Source organism: Panthera tigris, chromosome A2, assembly GCF_018350195.1.
Source record: "Panthera tigris isolate Pti1 chromosome A2, P.tigris_Pti1_mat1.1, whole genome shotgun sequence".
Taxonomy (NCBI): domain Eukaryota; kingdom Metazoa; phylum Chordata; class Mammalia; order Carnivora; family Felidae; genus Panthera; species Panthera tigris.
The window spans coordinates 112,735,398-112,762,612 of record NC_056661.1 but is presented as its reverse complement, the minus strand read 5'-3'; the positions used below and the strand labels follow the sequence as shown (position 1 = coordinate 112,762,612).

General features: G+C 38.7%; 1 protein-coding gene across 2 annotated transcripts in view; it reads right to left on the bottom strand.

Moving 5' to 3' along the window:
• The window catches only part of SP4 (Sp4 transcription factor), an 82,383-nt gene extending 56,632 nt beyond the window's left edge, over positions 1 to 25,751 (bottom strand). For both annotated transcript variants that reach the window (XM_007089071.3, XM_042967927.1), the window contains exons 1-3: positions 25,511 to 25,751; positions 24,975 to 25,099; positions 22,884 to 24,438 (exon numbers count right to left, since the gene is read on the bottom strand). In XM_007089071.3, the coding sequence (XP_007089133.1) occupies positions 22,884 to 24,438; positions 24,975 to 25,099; positions 25,511 to 25,517 (1,687 nt within the window). In that variant the 5' untranslated portion in view covers positions 25,518 to 25,751. The remainder of the gene's footprint in view (positions 1 to 22,883; positions 24,439 to 24,974; positions 25,100 to 25,510) is intronic.
• Between the last annotated feature and the right edge of the window lie 1,464 nt (positions 25,752 to 27,215).

Sequence of the window (27,215 nt, the reverse complement as noted above, 5' to 3'; positions counted from 1 at the left end):
CTATCAGCACATCTTTGTGGGGAAAAGAGGATTTTTAAAAATTACATTGACTTTCTTGGTACACAAATAACTTTTAGCATGTTTGGTGGGGGGGGGGGGGGGTTGGTTAGAACACAGGTAAAAAAAAGGTTTTATTCACTTACATGAATTCACAATGATTCTTTAAAAAAATTCATTTATATAAATAAACTTTAAGAAACAGATCAGAGAATTATGTGCATTTGATAGAAGAGACTAATTTAAATAAAGATATGTGAAGACAAGGAAAAAAATAAACTTTACTGTAAAATTACAGTCAAAGCCTAATACTTTTAACAGAGCTCTACATTGCCTCTTCAAAAGTTATTAAGAACCTTTAAGTGTAACTATTTTGTCCTTTTAATTTCTTCATCACAATAAAGCTCCAAAAGACCATGAATTTACAATACCTATATTACTGTTTTAAATTAGTGGTTTACTTCATTCATTGTTCACGGCTAAGATCTCAAGATTATTTCCACATATATGCACTTGATTATGATATATGGCAATAGACACAAAATAAATTACCATAAAAGAATTACTGAAAATAAAAAATAGTGGATCACATTTATATCCCTTTCCTTTGACCATATTAGGGAGTTTATTATTTTATATTTCTATTGTGCTATCCCTTGTAAGAACTCAATGTGCTTTATCAGCTTGGGCAGACAATAATCTATTCATTATCAAAGAATACTCTTTGCCACTATCAAAGAATACCCTTGATGATTCTGAAAGGAAAGGAACTTGCACATTTCTAGACTGAGTAAAGACTATATAAACTTAAGAGAATAGCTTGAAAAGAACAAAATTACCTTTAATTATTTTTTAGGAAGCCTAAAAAGTTTCTGGCTTAGGTTGTTCTAAAAGGCTACCAGGAGATGTATATCACATTAAAATTTTATTTTCAACTAATAAAAATTTTGAATGATTTTAAAATCCTAAACAAAAAAGTGCCAAATTTGGCCAGATTTACAATATCTGGAGTATAGCTCTCCGGCTGAGTATCTAACATTTCAGTACAAAAAGGAACTATAGTGCTAAAACGCAAGAAAAAATTTAATGGTTTAACGTTAACTTTTATTAGCAGTTACAAAACACAAGGTCAATTTAGAAGTGAACATATCAGGGGAGCCCAGGTGCCTCAGTCAGTTAAGAGTCCAACTTTGCCTCAGGTCATGACCTCGTAGTCCATGGGTTCGTGTCCTGCATCAGGCTCTGTGCTGACAGCTGAAAGCCTAGAGCCTGCTTCAGATTCTGCGTCTCCCTCTTTCTTTGCCCCTCCCCGGTTCATTCTTTCTCTCTCTCAAGAATATACATTAAAAAAATTAATAAATAAATGTGATACAGATCATTACATAAGATCAGAAGATTTTATATTAGCAGAATATGGAGATTTTCATGCTACCAGAGGATTAATAAAATGATTATCTTTTATTCCAATTAACAAAAAAGGCAAAGCATTTCCAAAAGGTAAAATGCAAAGTTTACAATAAATATCAGTCCTTCAAGTAATTGACAAGTTTTGAAAAATGCCCACACACTTATGGAAAATGAAATCGAATCATTAAATATAAAACAATTTTTTCAACAGACCTACAAATCTTTAACTAAGCAGTGACTATATGCAAGGCATTGCCTACAGATACTGGAAGAAGCCAAGATGATCACAGTACTAGCAGAGGTAATACAGTGGACCATTACTTAGCTCCACTCATAGCTGTTTGTTTTCCACTACAAAAACTGAAAGCTATGGCAATAAGCACATCTTAGAGCCTCTAGGAGATCGGGTATAACAGCTGGCAAAAAAAAAAAAAAGGTAGACAGGAAATCTGTCAGGGAATGGAAAACTTTTTTGAAAATCCAAATGAACTCGATTATTCTGTATCACTCTTACATGACTTAAGGTTATACTATAATGAAGTTGCTAAGTGCTTTATTCTATGATCAAAAAATAAAATTTCTCTTATTCAGAAAATTAGAGGATCCCTGGGGAGCAGCTGACATGCAATTCTAAAATAAGCTAGAATGACAGATTTTCATGGGCAGAGGTTCAACAATCTTCTTCAGTAAGTCATACCTTGTTCAACTACTTAATGTATTTCTTTAATGTAACCTAAATTTCACCTTCCAACATAATTACATTTTGTTCAGTTTCCTCAAGAAATGGACAGCAATCACTAGTGTCTGTATGGAGAACCAGTTTAAAGCCACCTTTCAGGCTTTCCTTTCTTTGTTTCTTTGAAAGTGGAAAACCAAAATTGATCCAATATTTACATAAAGATCCAGCAAAACAGAACACAGCAGAAAACAATTTCACCACAAATCTTGTATATTTACTTCCTAATATTATGTCTACTGAAAAATAAGAAACCAAAAAACCCACTAAGAAAAACTCACTATAATTCACTGTTCTCTCCATTTCTCCTCATATTATCTCATTCACAATATAATTACGTGACCCAGTCAAATTTATCATTAAAAGTACAAATACTAGAAAAATGTGTACAAGAAAATATCTAGTTTAAAAGCCATCACAAGTTTCTAAGCTTGTGATTCTAACAACAAAAACAAAATTAAAAAAAAAAAAAAGAGCTGAGATACAACATGGGTGAATTTTGAACATAAAACATCCAGATTTGGATGTAAAATATCTGAATATCTGTGCATAAAATATCTATTAAAATAGTTTACGAAATAAATAAAATTTAAGTAAATACATTAGATGCTAGATGAAAAAAATTATATAAATAGGAACAATTACTAAGCAACCAAACCACTGCCACTTGGGACAGGAGAAAACAAAATTAAGATCTTATTCCCTTGAGAAAAGGAAGAAAAAGTTGCCTATAATTTTCTTCCTAATAAAAAAACTTGTAACACTCACACATCTATTTAAGCCTGAAAGAGTCAGACCTAGGTTACCCTGGGTTTGCCAACAACTATAGGTATGATTTGGTTAAACTATATATCCACTTTGGGCCTTAATCTTCTCACTTACAAACAAAAAGAGCTGAACCAAAGACGGTGTGTAAAGGTAGCTTGGAAATCAGAATTTGTCATCTTTCCATGAAGTTTTAAAAAGGTGTATATACATACATACATATTTGTGTATACATATACATACATATGCATGCACACATTTAACTACCTACACACATACATATCTCAGTATCATTCTGAATATTCATGTTACTTCTTAAGAAAACTTCAAATTTAACAATATTTAATACTATTTCTTAATAAGATTCTTTGCCATAAGCATTATAAAATAAATCAGCAGCTCACTGTTTTAAATATAATGTATCAATAGAAAATGTGAGTATAATAAGGCTAACAGATGAGAAGACCGGCTTGGAAAGACAGTTTATTATTCACAGTTCCCAAGAGGAAGGGGCAAGCCATGCCACAGGGGGCTACATAGGAAAGTACCAGGGTTAGTCAGAAGGCAGAGGGAGGGATTAGAATGAAAGACAAGAGCCACAGTAAACTATGGTTTCCACAGGAAGGAAAAGGCAAGACAAGGGAAAGAGGCTTAGAATTGGCTAGCTTGAATAATTTCAGAGGGCTCAGGAGGTACAGAGGCTGTCCCTAGTTGTCTGGTACCTGGCCCTGGGGTGGGTAGGACAGGCAGATGGTGGCCTGAAGTGTGAGGGCCTATCAAGGATAGATTGGGGAGTGGGGTCCAGATTGGTTGGTTTGTATTTGAAAAGCATACACAAGGGGGGAGTTGTTTACTATCTCTAGGAAATGATTAATCCTGGAAGGGGCAGTGCCCTCCAGGGGCAGCAGGACCCTAGATGTCAAAGCATCAGAATACAGAAAATAAAACCACAATTAACACATGCAATTAAGCTAATAGAGAAGTCTCATTTCTGCTGGGTATTTATTGAACACTCAGTATATATCAGCATTGCACTATACACTTCAGATACAAAAATGACCATGTAGTAGAAAATGAGACTGCAAAATGCTAAATACACACACCTGTTAATTTAGAAGAGAAAGGATAAATTTATGATTAATAATAGTTTACATCTATTTAATACTTTGGTATTTATAAAACATTTTCACACATCACTCCTCACACATTAATCCTCAGAAAAACTGTGCAGTAGGCAGTTTAATATTCATTTTACAGGTGTTTACTAATCGCTCAAGAAAGCTGAAAGGCATCACTGTATCACAGACAGTAAATGGCAGACCATGGGACTGAAGCCAGGTCTTGATTCTTGTCCACCACTATCTTCACCCACACCACAACGTCTCCTTCATTTTAAGTTAAAGATATAGTATTATTGTGTAGAAAAAAATAGTTACGTATTCCTAACCACTGAGGATTAACTGCTCACTGGCCTTTACTGTAACTGGGCTAGCATACTGAAAAGCATGCAGGATTCTTAATAACTAATGAAACACAAATTCCTTACTGGGGTACTTGTAACAGTATTTGAGGGCACAATTCTGTGTTTTTCTTTTGAACTTTTGTATAAGAGTAGAGTGCTAGACCTCACATAACCTAAGACATCATTTCCAAAATAGCTTTTATTTCTCAGCAATCAGGGGTAACTAAATATATACTTTTAAAAGTGCTTCCATAAATTTAAATTTATTTACCAAGTAGAATCCAAGAAAATATTATACTTAAAATTGTTTTTGAGGGGCGCCTGGGTGGCTCAGTCAGTTAAGCATCTGAATTCAGCTCAGGTCATGATCTCATGGTTCGTGAGTTCAAGCCCCAGGCCAGGCTCTGTGCTGACAACTCAGAGCCTGAAGCCTGCTTTGGATTCTTGTCTCCCTCTCTGTCTGCCCCTCCCCCACTCAAGCTCTATCTCTCTCACAGATACATAAACATTTTTTAAAAATTGCTTTTGAAACTTCTGTTTAAGAAAAATCCATTTTATCATTACTTAATTTGAAAAAAAAATCATCACAGATGACATTCTACAAAAGCATCTTGACATTAGGACAATCCAGCATTTCAAGTAGTACTTTCTTCCCAAGGTAACAACTGGAACCTCTTATTAAACTCCATGCGCCGGTAGTTGTGATGCTGAAAATGGCGTTCTCCCTGCTATAATACTTTCAAGCTTAAAATTCTAAAGTTCCAGCAGATGAAGATCCTACTGCTCTCATGAGACATCTTTGGTCTACAAATCAGCTGTCATATGCTTCATCTTCTAGAATGAGCAGTAACAAGTTTTCTCCTTTGAAGCCAAGATATTCAAAGATCCACCTAACTCTTCTACTTCTGTATTTCTAGATTTTACTTTATTGTCCCTGGTGCAGGCATCTAAGTCATGAGGTAGTAAGGTAATAAAATAGGTAGGTTGGGATGATTACTGTTAAGTTGGAGAGCAAGAAGGCAACAAGGACTGTGGTGAAATTGTTGGTCTGAAGATCAGAACCTAGCTTTTGGGAAGGTTAGGAGCTAATGGATTAAAGAGCTCTCTGTGAAGTCACTGTAGCTGCAACATGAATTCTCACAGGGCTAATCTCTGCTGCTTGTTAGCTAGAGAGGCTCAGACCTAAGCAAGCATACTCCCTGGCTTAAAGGGCAGCTGGTCTTTGACCAGGCATCTTCCATATCTATACCCACTGGCAAGGGCATTTTGAGTAGTCAAATGAGCTCCCAGATGGCAATCTGAATGCTCAAGGGTTTAGGGGCCTGGCCCTCATTTTTGCTGTTGCTAAAGGCTAGGCATGTGCTTAGTTTAAAAGGATGGTGGTGAATCATTTTCTAAAAATTCTGTAAATCCTTACTAATAACTCAAACTTAGATAGATGACTGACCTTCAAAGGACAAGAGCGTTAGACTCAGTATTAGATGTGGCCTCGAAAATTTGCCAAAACAAAAACAAAGTTCCAGCAGATGAAGATGGAGATACTGACATATCTCATTCAGTTTTACTCCCCAAAGTAATCAACTTGACTTAAAAACTAGAAACACTGGTAAATGGTATTTTCCCTGAGTTTTCCTCTTGGCTCACTGAAATAAAATTTAAGTTCAATTTGGTTTCCACAAACTTGTGCTTAAAATTATACAATTTTAAACACTAAAAAATATCTCAAATATTTCACTTTACAAAATACATTCACAAACATTTTATTGTAACAAAAGGAAAATACCAAGACCTCCAATCCCAAAGGTGACACAACTATTTAGTGGCAGAGTTAACCTGCTACCCAGCAACAGAGCTCTTTTGTTAAATATATCATGGTTACCTCTGCTCATCAAACTGCTTATGGAATAAAACATGTTTGCCTTCCAGTTTGAAAATTATACATAGTTATCACTACCTGTTCAGATAGCCACCAAAGAATCTTTTCAAAAGCACAATGAAAGCTGTGAACACTATGATTTCAACAATCAAGTTTTCTTTGTGACTTGGGATAAGGGTGGGAGAGTGGGAGGAAGTATGTTATTTTTTTCCGAATTACCCCAAAATGAGTTGGTAGACTTGAAGGATAATGATGAAAGAACAAGGAAGGTGACGAATAGGTCCACAAACGGAGAATATAATCTCAAGTTTTTTCTCGATGTTTATAATGATTAAATATATATATGTAAATGCATACACACACAAACTTATAGACAAAATGAACTCAATCACATCCTTTCAAAATATAGAGACTATAAACTTACCCCATTCTCGTATACTATAAATTTACTGTGGTCTATCAATCTCTTGTAAAATGTAAATTGATCTTTAATTTTCTTTGATAATTGGTTACTTTAAAAATGGGGAAAAAAAAAAAACCTTTTAAAAACTTTTCATAGAAAGTAATTTACCCAGGGTGCCTGGGTGGCTCAGTCAGTTAAGTGTCTTGACTTCTTGAATTCAGCTCAGATTATGTTCCCAGGGTCATGGAATCAAGCCCCATGTCAGGCTTTATGCTGAGCATGGAGCAGACTTGAAAATTCTCTCTCTCTCTCTCTCTGCCCCTGCTCATGCTCTCTCGCTCTGTAAAATGAGTGAATGAATGAATCCCAGTGCCAAGGAGTAAGAATTTTGAAGCCAGATGGAATCTGAGTTCTTTCCCCAACATACCCATGTATTAATTCTGTAACACTGGGCAAATTACTTAACCTTTCCTTTCCTCATCTATTAAAAATAGCAATAATCTGGGGCACCTGGGTGGCTCAGTCAATTAAGCATCCAACTCTTGATTTGAGAAGGAGCCCCTTGTCAGGCTATGCCCTTGGGATTCTCTCTCTCCCTCTCTGCCCTTCATGTGCAAGGGCATGCATGCACTCTCTCTCAAAAGAAAGAAATAAACTTAAAAAAAAATAGGAATAATCTAAGACTGAGATAAAAAAAGAACTCACCTATAATAAAGTATAGGACCCATGATTACAGAACGTGTCTACTTTGGTTCCCCACTATCTAGAACAATGTCTGGTATACAATGGCAGATATTTGAATATTTCTTATTATTTATCCACTAGACAATAATAAAGTTAAAGCACCATCCCTGTCAAATGAACTAATACATGAAAATAACAAGAGAATTATCTAATTAACATAAATTCTATACATATAATTCTTATTGTTTTGGGGTTTTCTTAAAGTCATTTCTTAGTATTTCCTCAGGAAGTAAATTCCTGTCTATTGACATGTCACATGCTGATCAAGAAGCAACTCATGAGGGGCACCTGGGTGGCACAGTTGGTTAAGCATCTGACTTCAGCTCAGGTCATGATCTCACGGTCTGTGAGTTCGAGCCCCACGTCAGGCTCTGTGCTGACAGCTCAGAGCCTGGAGCCTGTTTCAGATTCTGTGTCTCCCTCTCTCTCTGACCCTCCCCCGTTCAGCTCTGTCTCTCTCTGTCTCAAAAATAAACATTAAAAAAAAATTAGAAAAAAAAGCAACTCATGAAATATAGACTTCATAAAGCATACACTTTTTTACATACCTGATATTTTTATTAGTTTTTGTATCAGCATAATATAAATAACATTAAATTAGTATAAATATTAATTACCATATACTGATTATATTTAATAATGCATGATATATTTATATTGTTACATATTAATATTACCAATATATTAAATATTAATATTACTATATTATAAATATTAATGAAAATGAAATATAAGACTCCTCTATGGCTTATATTCTTAGACTCTGTCTTTAAAAATTCACTCAAAATTGATTTATGGTACACATATATTTAATGAAGGAAATGTCTTTGCTGGCCTCAAATTCCCAATCAACATAGGATACACAAAGTAATACAATCTTTTTTTATTCTAATCCTCTTTATGGCATTTATGCCCTGTGTCTCGAAAGGAAGAAGAGGAGTAGACTGCTCAGCTATACAGACATCAATGCCTTACTGAATACACTACAATAATTACAACAAATTACTTACAATAGTATTACTTAGCTGTAAAGGTAGGTGATAGTCCTGTTCACCCAGAGCAGCCTTATAAAAAGTACTTTCACTTACTAGCTGTCTAACATATTGGCTGTATGACCTCGGCCAAGATATTAACTTCTGATGGCCTTGGTTTCCCATTTTATCAACCGAGGTCACCATCATTACCTTCTTCAAAGAATTGCAAAAATTAAAAGGGTTAATATATATATAATATTTAAGCAGTGTCTGATACACAAAAAACAATGAACGAATTCCACAAATGATCACAGGAAACACACACTGTAGCACATAGAGCATATACAGTGAGAGACAATTTAAGTGGTAATGGACAAAGTGCAAGGTCCTACAGACAAACTGTGTCTGGATTTTGTGACCTTGGGCAAGTTTGTACCACTCTAGGCGTTAGGTTTTGCACCTGACCAGAATGCTTAACTTTATAGGGTGTTCTGAAGAGTAAATGAGTCAATATATCAAGTGTAGGATACAGTATCTGGCACACTATAAATATGCAGTAAATGTGACCCGAAATATAAAACAAGCATAGGAGTTAAGAACCCTTTTACTTAATTCATTCATAAAAGAACACTAAATTAATTTCGTTCCCCATTAGAACACTACGGAAGAGGGAGTTCAGTCCCATGTTATTTTATAAGGAACACATCAAGCTTCACAATAAAGATGCTGAGTACCTGATTGCTGAATTTAGGAATATAGGCTCCCAGCAGAGAAGCCATGAAATGGATGAAAGCCTATCAAGAGGTTACCAGAACCATTTACCTGCCCTACCATTAAAATCAATATAGGTACTGACATCCCGCCAATGAGAACAAAAGATGACAGAAATTCTAGAAATAAAAATTCAATGAGATTTAACTTTATAAAACTTCATTAATTAAATCACAACTATGATAAAATCATATTACTGCTTCAACAAGCACATTATCATAATTTGTAGTATTTATGACAAATAATCTGTCGAATGTTAACGTCTCCAATTGGTTCATATGTAGATTTAAATATAAGGGAAAATGCAGAAGATTTAAAAACCACTTTAAGTAGAAGCATTTCTCCTATATAAATTCAATTAGTATTTGTCATCATCTGCATCTACCCTTTTCTTCTTCCCTCTTCTTCCTGAACTCGTTGGCCTAGACATCCTCAACTACAACGAAACAAGGATTTTCCGCCCCCTCTCCCACTCCCACGCCAGGCATAGGTACCCACTTACCACAGCACAGATCACTATCTGGTTCCTATACTCCTGTGCAAAAGCAGCTCCGCTTCTGTGAACAAAAAGCTATGGTGACTTGACTCATTATTTACAGAACTGTACTAAACTCTCTCTGGCCGTATTATTAATTCAGAGGAACATAATAAATTCAGGGGGACAGAAACAACCCGTAAACTGTAAGCACTTTTGGATTCTCCTCAAAACTGCCCTCATTGCTAAGATTCTCACCTGCAATTGTCTACCAAAACACAGGAAACAATCAGATGTGAGTTCCTTTTGTTTCATTTTACTAACCACTTTTCCTTTTATGATCGTAACTCTCTTGTTCCTTTTTTAAGTATGCATCTTGAATCTATTCCAAGGACCTATCGATCTCATTCTCCTATGAAATCAAAGTTCTCCTTCCCCCTAGTTTAGTATCAGGATTTTAATGTACCAAACGATATCCATCAATACGTAAGCAGAAAAATACCATATAAGACACAGCTTCTGCCCACAGGAAGTTTACAATTCAACTTTATGTATGTTAATATTTCTTGATCCCAGTCTGAAGTTTGCAACATTTGTAGAAAACTCCTTAAATCAATTTCCAAACTGCATGTAAAATCCAACATAACCTACAATGGCCCTCCTCAACCTGACCTGGCAAAATTTTAGTAATCCATTAGGGCCCAGCTCAGTTATAACCCTCTCCATAAAAACATTTCCAGAACCCTAGAAGAAAGCAGAACTAGTGTTTCTTTCCTGTGGGCTTCTACAACCTCACTCATAGCCTTTATTAGCCAAATGCCATGTTGTAATTAAATTAACTATATATTCATCACATTCTATTGTCTCTAAGATGCAGGGATTGTAAGGAAAAAAAGATTCCACTAATTATAACATGCCTTTGACTGTAAGGTACATTTCAATTTTGAAGACGTTGAAATGTTAAAAAAAAAAAAAAAAAAGTATGTTTTGGCAGCAAAGAAATAAAATACAGTATGTCCCTGCAAGAGATCATATATTCTGTGAGAGCATCAAACATGTCTCACTTCATCTTCAGTTTCTCAATGCCTATTACGATACTTGATACAGAACAGAGAAAAAGAACCAGCAAATCTGATGTTTTTACCTAACCTGTTACCACTTCTTTCAGGTCAACATTCTCTGTACTAAAGGGAAGTTTGACAACCTGTGTTTTGTATTAAGCAACTTCACTGCCACAGTCCTTCTAAAGGCCACTGTGAGTTCATGACTAAATTACTCCAACGACGTACTTTCTCCTGGGCTCCTAACTTTTCCACACTTTCACCTAGAGAGAAACACTTTAATAGTATCATTTGCTTCCTAAATCTTTCCATTCAATCGCTTTCACCTAGAAGATTCACGTTTTTGAAACTAACTTTTAGTATTATTTTGGCAGAGGCCCTTCTTCAACTAAATGTTAGGAAACAGTCCAACAAACACACAACTTCTCTGAAGCAGAGGTGGCAGGCCGCTCACGTGGCATACCTTGAGCCTCTCTGTGAGACGGCTGGCTGCGATGGAGCACAGACGGATGGAGCACAGATGAGGGAATGCCACTCGCTGTGTTAGCCACACGCCTCCATGTGAGCGCTTTATGCTTTTCAAGTTCAGCCGCTTGGCTCAAGACACCTCTGTCTTCACTTCTCTATCGTCAGTCTCAAACGTCCACTTTCCAAACCAATCTTCGAGGCCTGGTTCAAGACCTATCTTCAACACCGAAAGCCTTCCTCGTTTACTCCAATCCACTGATTTCACTTGTCTCTGAGCTCTCAAAACTTGTTTTCCAGATCTCAAAACCTAGTATTGAAGGATAAACTCTCATATGCAACTGTAAATTGCCCTGTAATTGTTTCATGAACGTAAGCCTCACCTCCTCAACATGAGCATCCTTTTAAGACAGGTGAATACTTTCGGAGTCTAACACAGACTGAGCATGCAGCACTTAGATCTCATACAATTAACATACTGCTTTTTTTTCCACCTATAGATACACCTCTCTCCATCCTTAGTTGCACTGCAAAGGTTTCTGATATTCCTTTTATACAACTTTCTTATCTGCATCTGATATTTAACTCCAGCTAATATCCGTATCAAAAACTACTCATTCTCCCACTTTACTACTTCACATTCAAGTGGATGAGAATAGAGACCTTAGCAACTTCCAACTTTCATATATAGTTGACCCTTGAACGACATGGATTTAAACTGCACGAGTCCACTTACACGCAGATGTTTTCAATAAATTCAGCACTATAAATGTATTTTCTCTTCCTTATGATTTTCTTAATAACATTTTCTCTGGCTTAAGAATACAGTATATCATACATACAACATAAAAAATATGTGTTAAGTGACTCTGTTGATGTTGTAACTAAGTCTTCCACTCAACAGTAGGTTATCAGTAGTTAAGTTGTGGGGGAGTCAAAAGTTATATGCAAATTTTCGACTGTGTGGGGTCAGCACTTCTAAGCCGGATGCTGTTTAAGGGTCAATGGTATAGTTTTCTTCATAATAGTTAAGCTTTTTTGTACCTATTATGTCATCTTATCTTTGCAACTCTACGAGGTAAAAAGCGAAGGAATTAATACGACCGTTTTACAAATGAGAAAAGGAACAAAACTCCAATTATAACATGTTTGTCCAGGATGGAAAAGCTAATGGGGAGCAGCACCCAAGCAAAAATGTGAGAGTTCTAATTCTTGGTCCTGTTGTATTATAAATTTTAAAATGTTTTCCTGCTGCCTGCACATCTCCTCAAGCAGGCTGTGAGCACCCTGCCCAGGCAGGGTGATAAGGGGGTGGCCCCTGCCTTGAGTTTCCCTTCCTACCTTCCCCTGACTGGGACCTAGTAACATTTAGATGAAATGCCCTCAATGCCTTTTCTTATGTACTCCATCCTGACCACCCAAGAAAAGCATCTGCCCATGGGTCCTCGCTCTCTCTGCTCCCCACCTGCTTGGCTGAGCCAGCTCCCTTGGTCTCCCCTCCCGTGTGATCCCCTCTCAGTGTACAGTGACAGTCTCTCTAGGACATGTGAGCATAATAAACTTTTTTTCCTGTGCCTCTCCTGTGTCTCCTCTTTGGGCCACACCTGAATAGCACCTGGAACACAAAATACCTGTGCTCTAGGAAGCCTCTCAGTACTGATGTCTGCAGCAATAAAACTACTACTTACACCACACCACTCATGAAACAGATAATCGCTACTCCTAACTTTATTATTGTACCTAAGGAAAAGAGAACCTTCATATATCTCAAGTAACACTTTCTCTATTTAAAAGAGTCTCAAGTCTCAAATAATTTTTTTGAAGTCTTTTTCCTCTTTATTTTAGCAATGGGTTGTGGAAAACTGTGATTTTATCTTGACGTGAAAATATTTCAACGCACAGTGATCTTGCCTGATGGATTTAGTATTTTCTGCATAATTTTTAAAAATTTTTTCGTATGTTTATTTATTTTTGAGAGCGAGAGAGAGCATGAGCGGGGTGAGGGGCAGAGAGAGAGGGAGACGCAGAATCCAAAGCAGGCTCCAGGCTCCGAGCTGTCAGCACAGAGCCCCACAACGGGCTCAAACTCACAGACCACGAGATCATGACCTGAACCGAAGTCAGATGTTTTAATCGACTGAGCCACCCAAGTACCCCTGAATCTTTTTTTTTTTTTTTTAAACACCTATGTGCTAGATATTCTGAGCCAAAAAGAAAGACCTACTGGATCTGTTCACTCCACTGGGTAAATTAATAAATTCGAAGTTGTAAGTGCATCCAGAGTTTGAACTTTATTAGGATCCTAATTTTCCAAATGCTCTCCAATTCCACTAAAGTAATCACATTGTTGGTACTAAAGTGACAGTATCAGAAACATGACTAAACATGGCTAAAGAGCTACTGAGATGAAATATCCTAACTACAAATTCAATGTTGGACGACAAAGTACATGTTTAAAATACTAATGCTTTGCGGTCACCAAATAAAAGTGCAAATAACAGAAAAACATCTTAGAGTGCAGTAAGTCTAACAATGAAGAACAGAAATCTATTTATGAAGTAAAATATTATATTTATTGCTTAAGAGAATTCACCTTAATTATACTCCCTCTGTAATAAGAAAAATGATAAATGTGACCCTCAACCCCCACCCTCTAAAATCCTTAAATACTTGGTCAGTCATGTAAGTTTAACTAAGACTTCCAGAGAATTCTCACCATATGCTGGATGGAAGTACCCAGAATAGGACCACATAATCAAATATTCATAGAATCTTCAATTTTAGAAGACTTGCAGTTTACCTAATCAAACTTCCCATGCAAGAAATTCTTCTACATTCTGCACTATCTCTGACATGGACATCCAGCCTTTAATACAGGAAGGTCACTACTTCATGAAACAAACCATTCCATTACTTTACAGCACTAGTCCACTTGTGTATATAGACATATTCTTCTATTGATTTCCAAGGGTCAAACAAAACAGATTAAAAAACTTTTCCTATATCGAAAGACAGCAGTCACAGTTCCTCTTGTTTTAACAATAAAACCCCCCACTCTTCAATGATTGCTAGTGTGAAATGTTTTCCGCACTCTGCATTCCAGGAATCCCTTCTGATACGCTTGCCAGTTTGTCAGTGTCCATTTAAAATGTGCCACAACTAGCAAAGCACACAATATTGCAGAAATGGTCTGACAAACACAAAGTAAAGGAGGAGCTTTACTCTACTCTTGATTCATATCAAGCCAATAAATCCCAAATCACCTTCACATGTCCTGCAGTCAACCTAGGTTTTTCATCTTGTAGGTACACAATTTCCCCTACCCTTTTAAACAGAGGATCTGTTGTATTTATCTTGCTAATTCTGACCCAGCATTCCAGACTATTAAGATCAGTTCGAATCTCAAGTCTATCCCCATCGTAATTATTAGCAAAGTCTCCCAGCTTTGCTTCATCTTTAATTAAATAGGCCATCCTTCAGTACAGTATTTGAAAAAAATACTTAACAGGATTGTATCAAGGATAGAAACCTATGCCATAATACCAAGGACGTCTACTGAAATAGACAATCATTTCTCATACAATTGAGAAACCAGGTATGAATGAGCCTTTAAAGACATCATGACTATCAATGCTGAAATCAAAATATATTGTGGCAGCATTATTTCTTTTCTATACTCATCTGAAAACCTTAGCAAAAGAATACATAAACCTAGTTTCTTAGTGAAGCCATATGGGTTCCCCATGATCCCTGAATTCTTTTTTAAATGCTCAGAAGCCAACTACTGGATAATTCACTCAGGGCCTTTGTTAAAGATGTTATCAAACTCATCTGTTTGCACTATAGAATGTTTTCAAACAGTGAGGTGCTTATTCATGCTCAATTTTTCCATGTGCATAATTTTTAAGTTACTGATACTGGCCTGAAACTGAATTTGAAAGTCCCTTCTGATCCTAGGATGGCATTTATCTGGATCATTCTAACTTCCAAAAAGCAAACAAATGTCCCTTATCTACTCACTAACTTTGCACAAATAATCTCAGTGAATACAGGTCCAGTTATTTTAGCTGGAACTGAATTTTTCTTGCTGGTTGACAGAAGCACAGCCCAGCAGCTGTCTTTTCTCCATATTACATCATTTTGCTCAGGCAATACGCGTCTTTTGCTGTGATCTGAAGCCTTACAAGTTGTTTAAAATTATTTTAAAAGCCTACTTTATTATGAGTTTCTGCTTTCCCGACATTATTCTTAAAATGTCAAGCTGCTCTTTGTTTTCATTCTTTTCTTTTAATGTTTATTTACATAATTTTGAAAGAGAAAGAGAAAGAGAGAGAAAGAGAGAGAAAGAGAGAGAGAGAGAGAGAAAGAGAGAGAGAGAGAGAGAGAGAGAGAGAGAGAGAGAGAGAGAGAGAGGCAGAGTGTAAGCGAGGGAGACACAGAATCCAAAACAGGCTCCAGGTTCTGAGCTGTCAGCACAGAGCCCGACGCAGGGCTTAAACCCACAAACCACAAGATCATGACCTGAGCTGAAGCTGGACGCTTAACCAACTGAGCCACCCAGGTGCCCCTCTTTGTTTTCATTCTGAATCCTTTGTCCTTCCTTCTACCTTCCACGTATACTATTTTAAAATCTGAGTTTAACAACAAGGTCTCCACACAGCCACACTAGTTTCTATTCACCATTTCTTTTACTACTTTTAGTCATAATTATCTGTCCGTGCTACAGAATGTTAGAGCTAGAAGAAACTTTAACTGCAGAGTCAGCATTTCAATTTTCAAAACCACTTACCCTTTACAGGTCTTAAGTTTACCTACAGACACAAAAGGATAAAAAATAGCCTTCACCTCTGAACATATCCTTTTATCTTATGTCTCCTAAACAAAAGACTCGGAACCAATAGATGATTTTAAATCATGGCTCTACCACTAGGGCAAATTTTTTCTTTTTGTTTTTTTTTTTAATTTTTTTTAATGTTTATTTGTGGGAAACAGAGTGAGAGAGAGAGAGAGAGAGAGAGAGAGAGAGAGACAAAGTGCCAGTGTGGGAGGGGCAGAGAGAGAGACAGAATCTGAAGCAGGCTCCAGGCTCTGAACTGTCAGCACAGAGCCTGACACAGGCCGGAACCCAGGAAAAGAAGATCATGACCTAAAGCAAAGTTGGACACTTAACCTACTGAGCCACCCAGGCACCCTGGATGGCAAATTTTCTTAAAGAAATTAAAACTCATGAGGCTATCTGTAAAATGGGCACAATCAGACCAGCTTACAAAGATATTGAGGATTTTAATGAAATAATATAAAATACTTAACCTAGCACCTAACAAGCTCTAAGGTAAACAATAAATGTTTGTTTTATTCCTCCACAAGTCTCATTTAAAAAAAAAACAAAAAACAAAAAAAACAAAAACAGAGGCACCTGGGTGGCTCAGTCGGTTAAGCATCCGACTCTTAGCTCAGCTCAGGTCATGATCTTGGGTTCATGAGTTTGAGCCCCCAGCATTGGGCTCTGTGCTGATGGTGTGGAGTCTGCTTGGGATTCTGTCTCTCCTTCTCTCTGCCCCTCCCCTGCTTGTGCTCTCCCTCTCTCTCTCTCTCTCAAAATAAATATACTAAAAAAAAATTTGTTTTTAAATCGATACAGTAGCTTGACAGCCTGAGGATTTGCTTAACCTACATATACAGTTTACCAATCTCTTTAGTTCTGAATTTGCTCTTTCAAGAAAGTACAAAACAATGCGACTAAAATTCCAACATTAAGCTCATTAACAAGGCAACCTACAGAATTGTGCTTTTTACCAACACTCTATTCAGTATACTAAAGCTGAATATCCAGTGACAACAGACAAAATCTATCTGGGAGAACACAAAGTCAAGCTAGATACTCTCCATCTCTGGTCCCTAAACTTCAACTATATTTACTCACTAGCAAAAGATTTGAATAACAAAGCCAGCAATAGAGCAGAAAGACAACTAGAGCAGCAGTCAAGATTCTAGTGCTCACTTTGCCCAAAAGTACAAGAAAGTCATTCAACTTTTCTAGGCTTCAGTTTCCTCATTTCTAAAATACCACTAAGGAGTGAGGGTAGGGGAGAGATGCTCAATTATCTTTAAGTTACCTTAATTATGGTTTCATTAAGCCTTTATCTCACCACACACATACATAAGCAATTTGTGGTTCAACAGGTTTCCCTTTGCCACAATCTGCTCATTTATTAGGTAGCAAACTGACAGGCATTATGAACATCCAATTGTAACTAAATCAAGAGAGTACAGAAAAGCCCACATAAAAGTATGGTTTGGTATCAGGCCAGGTTCCCCCTTTCACTGTCAATTCTTACTATGTCATCCCCAAATACTTAATGTAGGACTGTGAAACTTCTGAAAGCCTATTTCTGCTTTCACTTGTAACAGAAAAATACAAAATCCCTTTATAAATAGACTTTAGCAGTGATATCCAATGGCTACAACTGGTAAGCAATAACATCAAAGATCCTTTCAAACTAAAATTCTACCATCTTGTAAATCTATGTTATTTCTATGAGATCTATGTATAGCACTTTCCCCCTATCTTCTTTCTTAATCAAGCCTCCTTTTCCTTCTCTTCAACTTGCTTTTATGCCTACTCCAATATTCCTTAAGTATGACTTATTATAGGTTTCCTGATTCAGATTCAAAAAGGAGATAATTGGGGTGCCTGGGTGGCTCAGTCAGTTGGGCATCTGACTTTGGCTCAGGTCATGATCTCATAGTCTGTGAGTTGGAGCCCCGCATCAGGCTCTGTGCTGACAGCTCGGAGCCTGCAGTCTGCTTCGGATTCTGTGTCTCCTTCTCTTTCTGCCCCTCCTCCATCATGCTCTGTCTCTCTGTCTCTCTCTCTCTCAAAAATAAATAAACGTTACAAAAATTAAAAAAAAAAAAGATAATTAAAACTCTATCTTCCCTTGCACCCCCCTCTATTCTGAAATATCCTAAAAGATGCCCTTTTAAAAATTAATGCGGCTCTACACTGGATACCTTTTCATCTTCCATGAAGAACTTAAAAATTGGCAATGATGTTGTTATGTCATCATCAACAAATCTTAAAGGTCATGCTGTATGTTATCTAATGGGTAAAATCAACTTGGTAATTCAGAACCGAAATCACTTGTACAGGGTACAAGATGTAAGTTCTTCATAATGAATTCTACATGTAACAAACAGTACTAGAAGATTTTAGAGAAATAAAATTAGAAAAGCAAACCTGACTTTCTAAAAAACAAAACAAAACAAAAAAACCCTCCAAAAATTAACAACCAAACACAGCAGGCATACATATAGCTCTACACACAAATATGTATATATGTTTATAAATCCGTATACAAGTATAACACATGTATAGATTAAGATGCCTACTAAGAAAATCCAAATTAATAGAATAGCAAAAGAAATATTAGTATTAAACTTCAAGTCAATTTCTACTTTTAGTACCTCTATAAAAAAGTATGGTGTGGGTACCTGAGTGACTCAGTGGCTTAAACAACTGACTCTTAAGTTTGGCTCAGGTCACGATCTCAGGGTTGTGGGATGGAGCCCCACTTTGGGCTCTGCCCTGACAAGTGCTGAGCCTGCTTAGGATTCTCTTCTCTTCTCATCTCGTCTCGTCTCGTCTCGTCTCGTCTCTTCTCTTCTCTTCTCTTCTCTTCTCTTCTCTCTCTCTCTCTCTCTCTCTCTCTCTCTCTCTCTCTCTCTGCCAACTCCCCCTGTCCCTACATTCTCTCTCTCTCAAAATAAATAAACATTAAAAAAAAAGTTGATTGTACTAGATTAAGTTTCCAAATTAAATATATATAAATCAATTCTTTTCTTTGGCCCCCATTTTCCCTAATTATGAAGAACTGGCCTTCCCATTGATGATCCCCAGGTTTCATACGTTAAATCCAAAAAGGTAAAGGAAGGTTGGAGAGTCAAGTTCTTAAAGGGCCAGCAACATCTTATCTTCAAGTTTGAACTTCCTTTGTGTATTAGCCTTAAAATGTTAATTACCACTAACATTGCCAAGAAATATCCATCCATCAAGCAAACACAGGTTCTTTGGCCAATTAAGGCCAAAACCAAAGAAAGTCACTAGCCAATGCAAGTTAATTACAGATTTAGATATCAATGGTCCCTACATGTTCTAAATTGTTTAAGAAGGTGTAACTCCTAATGTTCATTTTACCTAGGGCTCTTTGGCTACCTGAGCACACTGTGCAAACTGGTAGTCCTTTTAGAACAAAAATCTTACTTTCCTCACTTAGTTAAAGGACGTTCTTAAACCAGAAAAATGATTCGTTACCTGTGCTCTTTAAAAGGGATTTCTGCTTTTCCTTCAGTCAAAGTCAAACTCATAATCCAACAAGGAAACAAAGTATATAAGTATGTAAGGGCAACATGTACTTAGTTCCTACTATAATTCCAACTAATTAAATGCTAGATACTCAGCCTGGAAAGTCAAGATTCTGAGAGGAGAGACCAAACCACAGAAACACATTATGTCGAATTCAATACCATGGCAAGAGATTCCCCCTAAGTTGTCACTAACATTCTCTTTTCATAAAATCAAGTATGAAGCTCCCTAGCCTCAAGAACTAGTTTCATTTTATCTACCTTATCCAATTTTTTTCCTATCCGTATCATCTAGAACCTTCCTGTATCTCCAAGAGTGACATGAGGATGGATGGCAGATAACTTTTAGCCCCTGGGTATTGACTGAGTCATTGCATTTTGTCAAAGCCAACTATTAAGAATTTTTTCAAGGGACACCTGTGTAGCTCAGTCAGTCAAGCATCCAGCTTCAGCTCAGGTCATTATCTTGCAGTTTATGAGTTCAAGCCCTGCGACGGGCTCTGTGTCTCCATCTCTCTCTGCCCCTCCCCTGCTCTCTCTCTCTCTCTCAAAAATAAATAAAACATTAAAAAAAAATTTTTTTAAGAAATTTTTTCAAGCCTCGTAAAAACTGTCATGAATATTTAGAGCAAAAATTTTCCCCACAAATTAAACAAAATCAATACTATTTGGGGGAAGGAAATAGATATATGAAACAGTCAAAAAGTAACAAAAAGTAAATGGGGACACAAAGTAAAAGATCAGAACTTACAGGACTCATTTATAAAAGGGATATGTGGGTACTTTTTGCTCATTCTCCCTCTTGTAGAGAGAGTAAAGCACCTGGTGTCTACTGTTGATGTCTTAAAAACTCAAAGCCAAAAGACATTAATGAAAATAAAGCCATTTCACCAGCTTCATTAAAACCACTCCAGGCCTTGCTCCCAATTCCAAACTGCTGTCTTTTCCATCACCTTCTATGCCTTAATTCAGCAAACATTTGGCAAGCACCTACTATAGTAAAAAAATAAAGTAAAAATCTATGAACTAGTCTCAGATGAACTGCATTGACTTGCAAAAATTGGTACATTTCTGATCTTTGTAACATGGTTATCTTCTTAAAATGATTGAGCATATCTATTTGAACATAAACTCTTCAACATCAACAAAATTTAAAATCTTTGGTTTCAAGAGAAAAAAATCCAACTACATAAAGTTTAAATTTCCTTATACACTTAAGCGACATTCAAATCATGTAAACTCTTAAAAAAAAAAAAAAAACCAAAAAACCCAGAAAATGGAAGACTAAACATACCTATTGGGAGTACTCAGCATGTGGCTAGTCAATACATGCTTGTGAAATAAAAACTGTAAATTCTTTTTGTCATTAAAATCCATTCTTTGAGGCATACATGAACTAGGTCCAACACCCATCTGCTTCCATATTTTGCTTTATGGCTCACTAGTAATGATTAGATCCTTGGTTCTCAAATTTCAACGAGAATTTAGAATGACCTGGAAAGTTTATCTGATAGGCAAATTCCATGACCACACCCCCAAAAGTTATAGTTCCAGAAAGTGGATGCTGCATTCATAATAATACAACATGCAAATAAATCTGAGTTAGGTGGTCAGAAGATCATACTCTTAGTATCAATGACTCACCCTCATAATAGACAAGGGGCTGTAACTGATACCAATGAGAGTACAGAAGAATTGACTATTCCTGACCTAACTTATAAATTACTCAATTCTCTTAAGCATAATTCACAACTAATGCTTAATAGGCAAATCAAAATTTAAGTGAACTAACTTTTGCTTTGATAATGCAAACTGTCAAACAATCCACCAAAAACAGATATTTTTCTGAAATACTTAAGATACTGTCAACGTTTAGGAAAAGAACAGGAAGAAAACAATCTATGGACTGTAATACAGAGAAACATTTATATAATTGTCCTGCAATAATTTTAGGGGGAAAACTACCACACTCAAAATACTCTTTGATTAGGTTACTGTCCTGTCAATACAAAAGCCACTAGTCACGTGTCTATTAAAATTAAAATTAAATGAATTAAAAATTCAGTTCTTCAGTTGCACTAGCCACATTTTAAATGCTCAACAGCTGCATATGGCTAGTGGCTAACACACTGGATAGGATGTACAACACTTCTTCATCACAGAAAATTCTACTGGAAAGATCTGGTTTAGAGGTTATGGGCATCTAAATATAACATGTAATCTCTATTCTTCCTGACCAGAGAGCTCAATTTGGCAATTTCCAATCATAAATATATACAACTACTTTAGGTATTAACTGTAAAACAAGCAGTTTAGCATAATTTTTCTGAAACTTATTTCTAGAAAGGTCATTAAAAAGTGATGTGCTCATTCATATTATCAACATAAAAATATTTAACTAGAGACCTGACACTATCAAAGGCATGAAAACCACAAGTAGGTTTGCACCTAATCAGAATCAGTAAAAAGTGTTTAATTACTAGAAAACAAAAAGTATTAGGTAAAATAAGACAAGTCAAGAAAATTTTAAATACTTAGTAAGTCTAGTTTCGCAAATACTTCAGAAATCTCTTTACATACATGACAAACAATTGCTTTATAATTGGTTTTTAAAATGACCTTACTACAATTAATTCAAGTTAGTGACATTTTACTATTTTCATTCTTAATTGCTTTTCAACAACTTCACACTAAAAAATGCCTAAAAATAACAGAACCATAAGATTTATATACAATTTTATATGCGAATAACTACTAATACAAAATCCTGAGAAAATGCTGGTTTTAACAGAAAAGTAGACATAAAAAATTAATCAATTTGCAACTTAAAACTGTATCTCTAAACTGCATCAAAACCTAGTTTAAAACAACACTGTGTAAAAAAAACGCAAAAGCATGAGCAACAAGATGCTGAATGAGAAATAACTTGCAATTGAAGAAAAAGTTAGACTTATTACAAAGCAGAATTAAAACTTCAACAGATTCACAACCACGTATTAATTCAACTTTCAACCTACTTTCTTTTAAAGATACAAACATCTTTAACATCTTTTTTATTAGTTCTTTCTGAAGAGTTCAAGTGTATTCAAATATCTCTAAATTACAGAAGACAATTTTGATTCTAATCAGGAAGTTTTGCTCCATGGAAAAATAAGTTTATAAAACTGTCTAACAAATATAACTTCTACAACCTAACATTAAAACGTACAGACGCGAATGGGTCACACGATGACTTGTTACGGAAGTTAACATTCCTGTCATTTTAGATTCCCTGTGATTATGTTCATTTCAGAGGTCTTCAAATCTAAGTTAGCAAAGAAAAGCAGTAACTTATTAAAAACTGTATGAAAGGATCTTACAGAGAAAAGACTGTAGTAACTTACCTGCAACACTAGTGATTGTAACCGGAACTCCTTGAACTTGAACACCTGCAGCACCCAGGTTGGCAACACTCACTGTCTGAAGGTTAGGCACTGATGCAAGCTGGGCAGTATTCAAAGTTATTGGGGCACCAGCAACAGCCACAGGAGCAATTTGAGCAAGGGTTGTGCCACCACTTGAAGACACTGGGGTGATGGTTAATTGTTGGGATAACCCAGCATTCTGAACTTGCAAATTTGAAAGACTCTGAATATTCTGAACCTGTACAGTTTGCCAACTGATTTGCCCTGAAGGTGTTAAAGTTGGAGCCCTGATAAGCACCTGAGTCGGATTTACTGCTTGAAGTTGAACATTCTGCAAAGGCTGCTGCTGGATGGTCTGAATTGTCTGCCCTGACTGAAGTTGAAATGACTGTGGCGGAATAGCCTGAATAATCTGTTGCTGAGGCTGTTGGATCTGGATCTGCTGTAAGATAGGCTGGCCTACAATCTGCACCTGCTGAAGAGAATTTGATTGATCCTGTGTGTTTTGTATTCCATTAGACTGAAGCTGACTGGAGCTCTGCGCTTCAGACTCAGTAGCAGCAGGTGTTTGAGATTCTTCAATAGTGCGTTCAGAACTACTGGCTGATGTGCTTGCATACTGGCCCGTGTCTGCTGAGCTCACTAACGTGTCACTGCTTGTCAGAGACGTCGAAGCAGTGGTTGTGCAGGTAGTGGAGGAGGAGGGAGATTCCGGCATAGTACTGGCAGAAGCGGTGGTAGTGGTGGGTGTGGAAACTAACTGACTCCCGTTGGAAGTCCCACTATCAGTAGTAGTAGCAGGCTGGCCAACCTGTCCAGTCCCTCCTCCAGCAGTCACGTTGTTTATCACTGGCAAAGCTAAAGTCACTCCTCCAATGTTAATTGGTAGGGTTGTTACAACTTGAGCCTGAGTACCAGGAAGGGTCTGTAATTGCAGTGGTATTGAAACACCAGGTCTAATTTGGACTGGAACGGTCTGATTTGCCAGGTTTTGAGCAAGAATATTCCCAGAAGCTGTCCTGTTAGCAGCTGTGAGTATAGCTTGATTATTACCTGCAGAAATGAGCTGGATTTGACCCTGCAAATCCTGTAGAGATGAACTACTAGCTGGATTGATTTGAATCTGCTGGCCTTCCACTGTCTGAAGTTGTGGAATCACTTGGTACTGGACACTACCACTCGGATTTTGTACTTGTATGACTTGAAATTGACCAGGGGCGGAAGAATTACCTGATTTCGTTTTTGTAGGAGATGCACTCCCGTTATTACTGCTGGAAGAACTAGATGAACTAGAAGCTGGTTGAGAAACGTTATTTTCTTTTGAAGCAGGAGGAGTGGAGGCAACAAGTTGCCAAGTGTTTCCAGCAAGTTGTGTTGTTACCAGTTCTAGCTGTTGTGGTTGATTTTGAAGTTGCACCAATCCTTGGCTTGGATCTATAATAATTTGTTGTTGTCCAGTTGCTTGATTTTCACCAGGAGTCCCTATTTTGCTGCAAGTAGCTGCCAGTAAAGCCAGAGGAGAGGGCTGAGAGTCCTACCCAAAAATGAGATGATAAAGGAGAGGGGGAAAAAAAAGTGGGCGGATTTAGTGGAGGCCAGTAGATGGAAGGGGTTTGTTTGTTTGTTTATTTATTTATTTATTTATTTATTTATTTATTTTGACAGCTCTACATTTCAGAACTTACTTAGGCAATGACAGAAATCAAAAAGAAATAGTAACAAGAGCAAGAAGATAGAGGAAAAAAGGAAACAGATACTGTAATATAAAGTTCAAATAAAAGGAAATTTCTAAGAAACTTTTGTAAAGTATATTCTCATAAACTCAAAATGCCCTTGGGAAAATACACACCGTTTTCTACTGGTCTGAGTTCCTGATGTAATTTTAAACAACGTTATCCCTTAAACATGTGAAATCTTTATGAATTTACAATTTAACTTCCTCACTCTCAGAAAGATGCTTTGAGTGGATGAACATTTGTATTCTGTTCTTCAGTTCTGGGCAATTAAAGGACATAACTCCCTCTCTCCCCTTACGTTTCGTGATGAATTTTTTTATATGTTTGCTTTTACCTGGGAGCCTGAGGTTTTAGGTTTTTTATTGTTATTCTCTGGCTCAGAGGTTTTCCCTCCTTCTGTAGCCATCGCCGCTGCTGCTGCTGCCGCCGCCGCCTCCTCCTCCTCCTCCTTCTTCTGATCTGCAACAAACCCCCCCCCACGACAACAGGTTATTAGGATTATTATTATTCGTCTTCCCCCTCTCCTCCTCTTCCCCTCCCCCCGAACATTAATCTCCATAAACCCGCGATCCACGCACACCGGCAGGGGGTGGGGGAGAAGGAGGGAAGGGAGGAGGGGGATATCACAAAACGTGGTTTGAAACCCGACCCATCCGCTCCAGAGCAACACCCAGAAGGTTGTTCTCTCTCAGACATTAAGACAAAACACAACCCTCCTTCCCTCCCCCTGATATCCTCCCTTCCTCTCCTCCTCCCCTTAAAGCATCTCAGCGGCCCCGGGGGAGGGGGGAGAACCGAGCAGGGTCTGGGGAGGGAGGGAGGGAGGGAGGGAGGCGGTGAAGGAGACCGAGGGGGGTGGAGAATACGTACCGCTCATCCCGCATTAACAGGACAAACCCTCAGACGGAGACACAGGGATAGAGGTGGGTGGGGGTGGGGGCGAGGCGGGAGGAGAGGCCGGTCCCGCCCGCCCGCGGTGGCTCGGAGGAGGCTGTAGCTGGCACAGGCTCTGCCTCTTTTTCCGCGAATGGCCGCCGCTGGGCTGTGGCGTAGCAGCTCCTCTCTCCGCCCGAGCCCGGCTGACTCGCCCTTGATTGACAGCAGCGGCGCGCGGCGCGGGCGGCGGCGAGGGCTGGGGGCGGGGCCAGGGCGGTGCGAGCCCGGCCGACTCCCCACCCCCCTCGGCCTCTCTCCGCCGGAGCCGCCGACTCTCCACCCCTTCCCCCAGCGGATTGGCCGCCGACCTGCCGGGGGCCGGGGCGCTGGGGCCGCCTCCTCTCCACCCCCTTTCCCGGGGTTATCCTTTCAGCCGCTCTTCTTTTCCTCCTTTGGCTTCTCCGGTACTCCTTCTCTCGGCGTTCTAGCTCAGGCTCGCTGCCGGTAGGCCCTCCATACAGCCAAACTTGTTGTCTCAGGATATCCCGCCCCCTACTCATTTCCCAGCGCCCTCCCCTCAAAAACCTGCTCCAGCATCCCTCGGAATTGCCACTAAAGGAAAAAGTAGGGCTGTCGCTCAAGGGAAGCGAATGGGTCGGATGAGGGGACGTGCGGACCACCGACGGCTTGGCGCGCCGGGTGAACTGCCCGCTGCCCCTGCGCAGGGAGCATGGCTTTCCTGAGGCGCATCCGGACCCGGGCGCCCTTTTTCCCTGGCTCGGGCCCCATTGGCTGAGGCCCTAGTGACGCGCGCTGAGTGGTGGGAGAAAGGGGGCGGTTCGCTGCCGCAAAGCCTATCGGCCCTTGTAGTTTCCGGCGGCCGCGGCGGCCCCTCCGAGGCACCGCCTACCCTCCCGCCCCCGACCGAGGCCTGGCTGCGGAGCGGAAAGCTGCCCGAGGGGGCGGTGGCGGCAGGGCGTGGCCGGGGCCGAGTGGGAGTTGAACTAAGCGAGGGGGAGGGGGAATGGGTGTTGTTTGCCTGGGCCTATCCGCCGCGCGGGGCTGCCCAAACCACCTCTGCCACCGCCTCCTCGGCTCCAAGCCGCTCCCCGCAGGGAGAGCTCACACCCGGAGCGCTTGGCGATTGAGCAGGCGGCGGCGTGGGGAGGCGGGGTTTGCTGTCCTCCGGGTTTGAATGAACCCGGTTTCTAGGAGCCGTGCCTTCGCCTTTCCTTTCTTTGCTTACCTCCCTCTTTCAGGCCTTCCGCTTCAAATACGAGGCCTGCTTTACCACAGAGAAGCATCTTCCATTTTATTTGTTGTCTCTAACTGGCTTCTGGAACAGAGCAATGACCCGCCTTCTAAGGTTGCATCGTGTTTTGCCAAGTAGCCCTTGTGGTTGGCGGACTTCTCACTCTTACTGGTCTCACAAGATTCTGGAGGCGAAGAAAAACCCAGCTCCGTTTGGGTCAGCCCTAGTCACAGTTCAGCATAAGCTTCTGGGCAGGTGGAATTCACATCTGGCTGCACAAAGCATTTTAATGTCAAATGTACTTGAGCAGTCTTCAAAGCTGTCCTTCAAAGTCCTGAAGTCAGGATGGTACCGTGGAATATAATAGGCGGCTGATTAAGTGTACCAAAAGTGGAAGTGAATCGCTAATGTAAACATTGGCCCTGGGGACAAGGTGCTCTTACACAC